At 35.2% G+C, this 9,829-nt stretch overlaps 1 protein-coding gene and 1 long non-coding RNA gene across 3 annotated transcripts; one reads left to right on the forward strand and one right to left on the reverse strand.

The window, feature by feature from the left end:
* LOC104771065 (auxin-responsive protein IAA28-like) lies at positions 2,748–4,068 on the forward strand. 2 transcript variants are annotated; one of them, XM_010495541.2, is made up of 4 exons: positions 2,748–3,023; positions 3,171–3,485; positions 3,626–3,690; positions 3,742–4,068. In XM_010495541.2, the coding sequence occupies exons 1-4, from the start codon at positions 2,896–2,898 to the stop codon at positions 3,762–3,764; spliced, it is 531 nt and encodes a 176-aa protein (XP_010493843.1). In that variant the 5' UTR covers positions 2,748–2,895; the 3' UTR covers positions 3,765–4,068. The 2 variants fall into 2 exon arrangements, 1 of the variants encoding a protein (XP_010493843.1); XR_002036909.1 differs by lacking the exon at positions 2,748–3,023 and having other exon boundaries at positions 3,454–3,546; positions 3,626–4,068.
* On the reverse strand, positions 4,850–6,248 carry LOC104771067. Its single transcript, XR_764709.2, has 3 exons — positions 5,863–6,248; positions 5,698–5,773; positions 4,850–5,333 (listed from the first exon to the last, which is right to left on the reverse strand). It is a non-coding gene; the product is annotated as an uncharacterized LOC104771067 (long non-coding RNA).

A 9,829-nucleotide genomic window follows, 5' to 3' on the forward strand; every position in this document is an offset into this window, starting at 1 on the left:
CATTGATATACAACAGGTGAATTACAAGGTGAAACTACATGAGCTGGCAAGGAAATAAATTTTTCCAGAGGTTAAAGCCGGCAAGCACAAAACGCTTCCGGAGACTTAAGGGGAAAAAACCCAGACAAGCTTAAAACATAGCATCCAAATAGATTACAACCCGGATCAAGATCTAGAGATCCAAAAAAGACAATAAAAACTTAACCCTTCTTATAAAATTAAAATTTAAACAGATCTGAGATAAGAAAAACCACACAAACGGATTAAAATACCAGAATCTCCTTTACCACAGTACTTGACCTGGAATGAAGTGCCGTGCGATCCTCTTTTTGTTGCTCCGGCGTGGAACTACGGAGGCGGTGAGACACCTTCAAGCCCTAAAGCTTCTTCAAGAGGAAAGAAAGGGATCTAGATCTATGATGGTGAGATTTCTTCATCTGAGACAGTGAGCGAAATCGGTTGATAACTGTCTCTGCCTTGGAAGGAGCGGCCAGATCTGCAACTGTGCTTGACTGAAACACAAGAACCAAACGACAAAGCAACAAAGCTAAGGATAAGAAGATTTAAGCTTTTTAAAATCTAGATCTGAAAACTAGATCTGATGCCGTTGGGAAAAAGAAGATAGATGAGCGGAGATATAGAAGAAACAAAGCTAAAACAAAAGAGAGAAACCGACTCCGGTGCTAAGGAAGCCACCGGAGCCGGTTAAACTAAGCGGCGGTGGTGGTTTTAGGTTAGAGAGAAGGCAGAGAAGTTTTTTTCTTAGTTTAGAAGTTAGAACACATTATTTCTAGTTTATAAATAGTTCTTTATGTTTGTTTTCTCCTTCGGTGTTAAATAAGAGTATATGAATTACAAGTGCAATATTTCTTGGGGATGATTTTACCGCTGTCTATTAGATAACAATACGAGGACAGTCAGTTTAACTAATTTGGCAAGTTATTAAGTTGTGTCTCATCATGGGATTGCTGACTCAATAAATACCTAATCCATTTACAGTAGTATCAAATTTTATAACATTCAAGTATCCTAAAAACATTTGAATGTCCGATATGTTTACTATAAAATAATTACACTTGATATTTTTTTGGTTGACATGTGAATTATATATTAACAAATGGAAAAAATTATATACAAAAGTTTGGAAATGTGAAGGATTGGTAATAGAAAAAATAGAGTAAAAGACAAAAAAATTTGTTAAAAGCCGATGACAACACATCCTCCAAAACCTTGGTACTCTAGCATATGACAATTGGAATACCCCTAATTAACCCATTTTAGTTAGGTGATTTCACCAGCTAAAATTACAGCCTATTTGATTATATATGTGTCACAGCTATTAACTTTTCTTAGATTGAGTTGAAAGATCCTTAAACCATCTTGATATATTTCTAAAGTTAAACTTGATTACCGTATATCGGTAATATCATTACTTAAGATATTCTTCATGGGTGGACGAATTCCGTAAACCAATCAATTATGTAACTGGAAAAAATGGACAAACATTAATACATTATGGACTAAGGAGGCCAAATTACAGCAACAAAAACTAAGTTGGTAGTGGACTTTTAGTAGTGGAATTCAAAGTATACAATTAATATTTGCAATATATATATTATGTAAAAATAAACAGAAGAAGGTTTGTAAACGAGGGAGAAACGGAAACCTACTACTTTCTTCCTTTTATTGGTAGGCACTCATTTAAGCATGCCTAGGAATCTCTTTCCTTTTCTATGTCGGCCTCCACTCTCCAATTTTTTATTTACACAAAGAAACTCTATAGATATGGCCATGGAGATGAATCGATGAGGATGATGATGATGATGGTTTCGATGGTGATGACTTGATGAAACAACAATGCATTATACATATTTCTTTGTCTCATGAGTCATGATATGCACACACGGTTACATATTTACATATAATTTTTTCTTAATATAAGTTGTCAAAATATGAAATTTGCTAAAATGCATGTGTTACGAGATCTTTCGAACTTAAAGACATTAATGTCACACATGTCATGTAGAAGAGAAGCAACTTATAGTTTTTCTTTTTAAGTACTAGCTCGATGATGTATAGTTTTATAGAAAAAAAAGCTATATGATGTATGGTTCTTTGGTAATTTCCGATGAGTTTTATAGATTAACAAAAGTTTATACTAAGCCCACTATAGTAGAAATCAGAAGATCGAAAAATGATTTCATATTTCATGATTCAGTTAATGATTATCATTATGCGAAGGCCTAATATATACTCCCCCGTTTCAAAATATAAGATGTTTTGGAGAAGTTTTTTGTTTCACAATATCAGATGTTTTCAAGTTTCTATGCAACTTTTAGATTAGTTTAGTATTTTATATTATACAGTATTGTTTATGATTGGTTGAACTTATTAAAAGTAAAAGCTTCTTAATCTGTGTGCTTTAGTTAAAACATCCTATATTTTGAAACGGAGGAAGTATAACCTAGTATAACTATGATTTTGATTAAATGTTTAATATTATTTTGACTCTTCCGGTTGGGGCAACTAATCTGGATTGTTAATTTCATAGGAATGGTTGGTTAAAAAATATTGTTCTTTTGAATGTTTGTTTCTTGTGAAATATAACTCTAAATTTGTTTATAAGATTTCTTGAACAATCATGGAATAATGTATCCATCAATCGGCATCAGATTCATAGAATCATACACGTATTTAACGCATTTTGACATTCGGAATATAATCCTTACAAAGTAGGATCTGTTAGGAGATTATTAATACAAAATAAAATCTCTTTTCATTAGAAAAAATAAAGAGAGAGGCCACTTTTATAAAGATTGGGATTGTAGTTCCTTTGACAACCACCCATATAATAATACTCCCCAACACCCAAAAAGACAACACAAACTTGGAAAAATGGAAGAAGAGAAGAGATTGGAGCTAAGGCTGGCTCCTCCCTGCCACCAATTCACTTCCAACAACAAGAGCAATGGATCTAGGCAAAGAAGCTCGACCAAAGAAACATCATTTGTTTCCAATAACAGGTTCTCTTAATCCGTTCTTACAATCTTGCTTGTCTTTACAGTCAAGTTAAATCATTGTTGTCTATAAGTTGGGTTTAGGTCCGGTATTCCCATGATTATTTGTATAAACCATGGTTATCAAGTTATAACTAGACATGGACAAAACAGGGTTGACGCAGCACCGGTGGTGGGATGGCCGCCGGTGAGACAATCCCGGCGAAACCTAGCGGCACAGCTAAAGGAGGAGATAAAGAAGAGGGAGAGTGATCATGAAGAGAAAGAGTTGTACGTAAAGATCAACATGGAAGGAGTTCCCATAGGAAGAAAAGTCAACCTCTCAGCTTTTAACAACTACCAACAGCTTTCACATGCCGTTGACCAACTCTTCTCTAAGAAAGATTCGTGGGATCTAAACAGACAATACACTTTGGTCTACGAAGACACTGAAGGAGATAAAGTTCTGGTGGGAGATGTTCCTTGGGAGTAAGTTCTTAAAAAGAGTTTGGTTATTTCTCATCATCATGTCATTCTTTTCTTATAAAAGGTCATAGTCTTGAATATTTATCTGATGATAATATAAATCATTTGGGGAAATTAATCATAAAGTTTACTTTATTTCTTAGGATGTTTGTATCGACCGTGAAGAGGTTGCATGTTTTGAAGACCTTCAACGCCTCCTCGCTCTCTCGTAAGACTACCTTAGTTTAATTTGCTTACGAAATTCTTTTCTTCATCTCAGCTAGAAAACATGGCAAGGAATAGAGTGAGGTTGGCCAAAATCATCAGTTCGATGATTTGTTTTTAAATGTAATTTTTGTGGAAACTAATAGGGTTTGGTTATTAAACCAAAAAAAAAAGGGTTTGGCTTGATTTACTATGTTTCTTTTCTTTTTTATTTATTTATTTAGAATTTATCTTAACAACTTATATTCTAGGTTTTTGCTTGCTACGTTTTTTTTTGTTGTTGTAAATATGCTGTTCGTTCCAGTAATCTGAGTTATTATGTTTATCGCGTGTATAAAAAGCAGTGGCTCTCATTTATTATAGTGCTTGATATTTGTTGAAATGGATATTTATACTACTACTAGATTGGGGTCCGTCAATGTCCGATGACCGATGGACATGTTATTTACTTTTAATAAATTTATATTTTATTGCACGAAATAGAGAAATATTTTAGTTAGTAAGGAGAGTTATTTACTTTTTTTTTGTGTGAATAAATTAATTGTCAATAAATGTTATTTCGTAATTTTTTATTAATTTTTTTTTCCATATATAAAGGTGATTACACAATTTATTGTATTTCTTTCAGTTAATTGGTTATTACTAATTTTGATTGTAAAATTCTTACAAAATTGCTGTAAAAAAAAAAAAAAAATCTTACAAAATTAACATCAATCCAAAACTATGATCTAAATACAAATTTTCGTTTCATTAAATTATAAACACACTATTTGTAAAGACGGTTATATAAACACGTGAATGAACATAAACAATGCACAAAATAAAGTATAGCGTAATTGAGAAAAGTGTTGTGAAATGTTTTTGGGGTATTTGCAAAATGTCTATATGCTATTTTGGATTTGTAACTTCATGAGTTCAACGATCGTTTTAGTGAGGTGAACACCAAGAGGGGGTATTGAACTTGAATTTTAAAGGATTTAGTAGGATTTTAATTTTTTAGAGTTTTGAAAGATTTGAGTGAGCTTTTAGAAGATTTGATTGTTTTTTAGAGTTTTTATGTTTTTAAATCAAGAATATGAAATGTGATTCTGTGAGATTTATTATTAAACTTTAGGTGATTTTAGAATATTTCAAAATACAAAAAGAAAAATTTGGCTTCAATCTCTTCAACGACACCTAACTATTCCATTACATAACTATTCCATTACATAAAAATTGGCATGAAGGGATAATGATGAGATCGAAGAGATCATTTAGAAATTTACATCATTGAGAGTTTAAAAAGAAAGCAAAGTTCACCTAAGTGAAGTATTCTTGTGGGGGTGTATCTCAGTATCAATTTTTATAACAAAAGGACTCCTCAGCTGGAAGAGAAGAGAAGGAAGAGTGAGATGACGAGAGTCCAACTGGTAATCCCCTTCCTATCCAAAGTGAACCACATATGAAAAGAGAGGCCAAGTGTACACTCTTTGCTGTAATAAGCGTTTGAGATCCCAACCCATCCGCAAATAACACATTAACACACCGGCCTTGGAATGACCCGTTGTTTCATTCATCACGTATACATACCAGAGTACACGAAGCATGATAAGTAGTCCAATGGCAATCCTAGGTTGTTTCCAGCACATGATCAGATGTTTTACATGGCTAGTGGAACATAGGTTGAAAAAAAAAAAGCAAGAGAGGTCAGTCACTTGTCTATATACTCTTTCACAAAGGAACGGTGACCAAGAGAGATAGCTTAACAAAAGAAACAAAACCGACGAGTTCAGAATTTACTAAAGCTTGTCCAAATCTATTCCATCGTTACACATCATCATAGAACAGTTTTTAAAACAATAACTCTTCCTTTTATAACTTGTTTCTAAACTATCAATATACAAAACCAAGCTGGATTTGAAAGATAAAGCATGGTGGAAGGACTGTGTGAGGAAAAAAAGACATTGTAGTTAGAGGAGACGAAGTTTATTTTTTTGTTGGTATTGAATATAAAAGGGGAATTCACAAGTACCTTGCCGTTGTGAAATCTTATCAATGGAATAGACCACGACTTCTTCTCCTCCTCCACTGAGCACTGTCGAAGATTCCTATAGACATATGCAAAGAAGTAGAGGATGATAAAGAATTGCAAAATCCAAATCGGAGATATAAAAGAGAACAAGAGAGAGAGAGAGACAAGTGACAAAAAGGAGGAGTCTTGTTAAAGGAGGCGGCTGGATCGGTGTATAAAAGGATATGAGCGGCGACGGTGAGGAGCATGAATAAAAGAACAAGATTACGAAGCTTCAGCATCGCCGCTCATACTGCGATTTGCATTTGCCTTTACTTTTTTGTTAGTTTTATAATTGAGTTTGGTCGTATGGACATATCATCGTTACCCAGTTAATGTGTTTTTTAAGTAAGAGGTGTGTCTGTAAGAGGCATGACTTTTCGACTAAAGACACAGTTATTGGTAATGTGAACATTTTCAAGTGTGAGTGATCGAGAGAGAGAGAGAGCGATAAAGAAGAAGAACAAGCAAGTGAATAAAAAAGAAAAACCATTATCAGCTCTCAATTTTGTTCTCTCTGCAATCATTCTTCTCTCCCGCTTTTGATTTGAGTCCTAGGAAAATTATGTTGATTGAGTTATATCTCTGCACTTCTATCCGATAGTTTTTTTTTCTTCTGAAATCCTTCAGAATTCTACCTCATACCCTATGATTTTATTAGTCATGTTTTCTAACTAAAAAACCAAAAAAAAGTCTTCTAAAATCATTCAAAGTAGTATGTTTTAAAAAGTTGTGAAATTTTGAATAACAGGAGATTTAAAGTAGGTTTTATAAATTCTTGATTGAATAACAAGAGATTCTGAATTATTTTAAGAGATTTTATAGACATCTTAAGTTGAATAACACAGAATTTCATAAGATTTTAAAAAAAATCTCAATTGAATAACAAGTGATTTGAAGAAAACTGTAAAATCCTTTAAAATTTAAGTTCAATACCCCCCTCCAAATTACTTATGTGTACTTTTTCGTTATCTCTTTCTGATTTGTTCTTTGAATTTGACTACTCAAAATTGATGAAATTATCTAAGTTCTACTCATGAGATGTACATATTTTTTAAACAAGAATTAGATATCCACATTAATAATGTTTGAAATGATGAAACATTTTCTCATTTGAAACCTCTTGGAGAACTTGCTCTCGTGAAAACTCAAAAAATATGTGTAGGATTAACATTGGACATGGAGCCCACTAAAATATATCGGTCGGAGTGTTACAAGTTGTATTAGAGTTGAACCCAGATGAGTGTGGAGCCGAGTGGGTTCACACCGTTGGGAATGACGGTCTTGATGCACAACGAGGACGTTGCGATCTGTTAGTAGGGGTGAATTGTGACATTCCGATTTTAGGAACATGTAGAAAGGTTTAAAAGAATTGATTTGACCACCTATATCACCAAAATACACTTATCTTTTCGGTCAAAGGTCTTGAGAGAACTCCACAGCTAAGCATGCTTATGCTGGAGTAGTCTCAGGATGGGTGACATTCCGGGAAGTGACTGTTGGAACTGTACGAGTAAGAACAAAATACATGAAAAATCATGTGATGATTTATAGGGATGTTAACAAGTCTTTAAAACCTCTGGACGTAGCAAACCGGCAGTCAGATATGGATAAGCTTACAAACCTAGTGAAAGGACGTGAGGCCCATTAAAAAGTGGCCCATCGACTGAGATTAAACATGAGCCGACTAAAAAGTGTCTGTTGGGATGCTACAATATGTCACATTCTTTGGTGCATAGGCTTTTGAAATTGGTTTTGATTTTGCATGCATGTTGCTACTGTAACTATTGTGAGATATTTTTTAACAATGAAAATCGTGAAACCTCATAGACGCAATTAGATCAAAGATCAATTTTGAGTTATTAATTAGTTTGCTTCATAAAAAAAATATGTATTTGTATATATTTCAAATGAAATTTTGAAGAAGAGATTTTAGAATATGAAAACTCGTATGATGATTATATAAAATATTTTTATATTTCTATTAGGTTTTTAACCCATGCTACGCGTGGGTTTATTTGATATATTTTGGTGAAAATTATATCTGATTGATGATAGTTATGAAATATTATCTTATAAAAAACTTTAAATTACTATTAAGACCAAACTTTTTATTGCAGATACACAAAGATTTTAAAAAATATAAAAATCGATTGTAACATCAAATCTGATCAAAAGAATCATGGATTTAACTGGACGTCCAGGCGAGGCGGATCGGACATTCGAACTGGTAACATTGCATATACTAAATCATTTCTTTGACCACCAGACAAATGAAACATTTTTAGAATCATGAATTAATCTCGTTTTCTCATATTTAATTGACCGCCACCATCTATGTTTTTGTGCTTTTTTTCCATTGTTTTCTTACTCTTCATATTGTTTCTCATCATTTTTATTGTTAAATTTTCATTATTACTTTTACCGTCCGATTTTTCTTTATACGTTTCTTCTTCCTCCTCCTTGTCAACTTTCTCATATTTTTCCACTTAATTATCATTTACAACCTTTTTTAGACTACCGAATAACTTGTTAGACCAAAATTATTTCTTATTTTCTCATAAAATTTCATGGATCAGTATAGTCACCACATGCACTCAATTATTGATATTTTCACATGTATACTTACTCGATTTTAGATCCACATGTATTGAAACTTCTTGAACCAAAATCTTTAATACTACAAAATTACAAATTACTTGCAGAGAAAGTAATATGAACACATATATAGCTAATAAAAAATGTGTTTGTCATCGATCTTTAAACCTCAAAAATTAACTGCAGGCCCCATGTCCAATCTCAGTCCATGAGCCCATCTTTCTTAATGGGCCTCATGTCCTCTCACTAGGCCCGTGAGCCCATCCATATTTGACGGTCGGTTTGCTACGTCTGGGAGGCTTTAAAGACTTGTTACCATCCCTACAAATTACCACATGATATTTCCCTGTTTTTTGTCCTCACTTGCACAGTTCCGACAATCACTTCCCGGAAAGTCACCCATCATGAGACTACTCCAGCTCAAGCACGCTTAACTCTACAGTTCTCGCATGACCCTTGACCGAAAAGATAAGTGCACTTTTGTGACATAGGTGGCCAAATCAATTCGTTTAAACCTCTCCGCATGTCCTTGAAACCAAAGTGTCATAATTCACCCTCACTAACAAATCACAACGTCCTTGTTGCGCACCAATACCGTCTCCCCTGACGGTGTGAGCCCACTCGACTCCACACATGTCTGGGTTCGGCTCTGATATCACTTGTAACGCCCCGACAGCCACCTCTTAGTGGTCCCCATGTCCAATCCCAGTCCATGGGCCCACCTTTCTTAATGTGCATCATGTCCTCTCACTAGGCTCGTGAGTCCATCCATATCCGACGGTCAGTTTGCTACGTCCGGGAGGCTTTAAAGACTTGTTACCGTCCCTGCAAATCACCACATGATTTTTTCCTGTTTTTTGTCCTCACTCGCACAGTTCCGACAATCACTTCCCGGAAGGTCATTCATCCTGAGACTACTCCAGCTCAAGCAGGCTTAACTCTGGAGTTCTCTCAGGATCCTTACCCGAAAAGATAAGTGCACTTTGGTGACATACGTGGCCAAACCAATTCTTTTAAACCTTTCCGCATGTCCTTGAAACCGGGGTGTCACAATTCACCCCCACTAACAGATCGCAACGTCCTCATTGCGCACCAAGACCGTCACCCCCGACGGTGTGAGCCCCCTCGACTCCACACATGTCTGGGTTCTGCTCTGATACCACTTGTAACGCCCCAACCGCCACCTCTTAGTGCGCCCCATGTCCAATCCCAGTCCATGGGCCCACCTTCCTTATTGAGCCTCACGTCCTCTCTCACTAGGCCCGTGAGCCCATCCATATCCAACGGTCGGCTTACTACGTCCGTGAGGCTTTAAAAACTTGTTACCGTCCCTAAAAATCACTACATGATATTTCCCTGTGTTTTGTCCTCACTCGCACAGTTCCAACAATCACTTTCCGGAAGGTCACCCATCCTGAGACTACTCCAGCTCAAGCACGCTTAACTCTGAAGTTCTCTTAGGACCCTTGACCGAAAAGATAAGTGCACTTTGGTG

Source organism: Camelina sativa, chromosome 20, assembly GCF_000633955.1.
Source record: "Camelina sativa cultivar DH55 chromosome 20, Cs, whole genome shotgun sequence".
In the NCBI taxonomy this organism is placed as follows: Eukaryota; Viridiplantae; Streptophyta; class Magnoliopsida; order Brassicales; family Brassicaceae; genus Camelina; species Camelina sativa.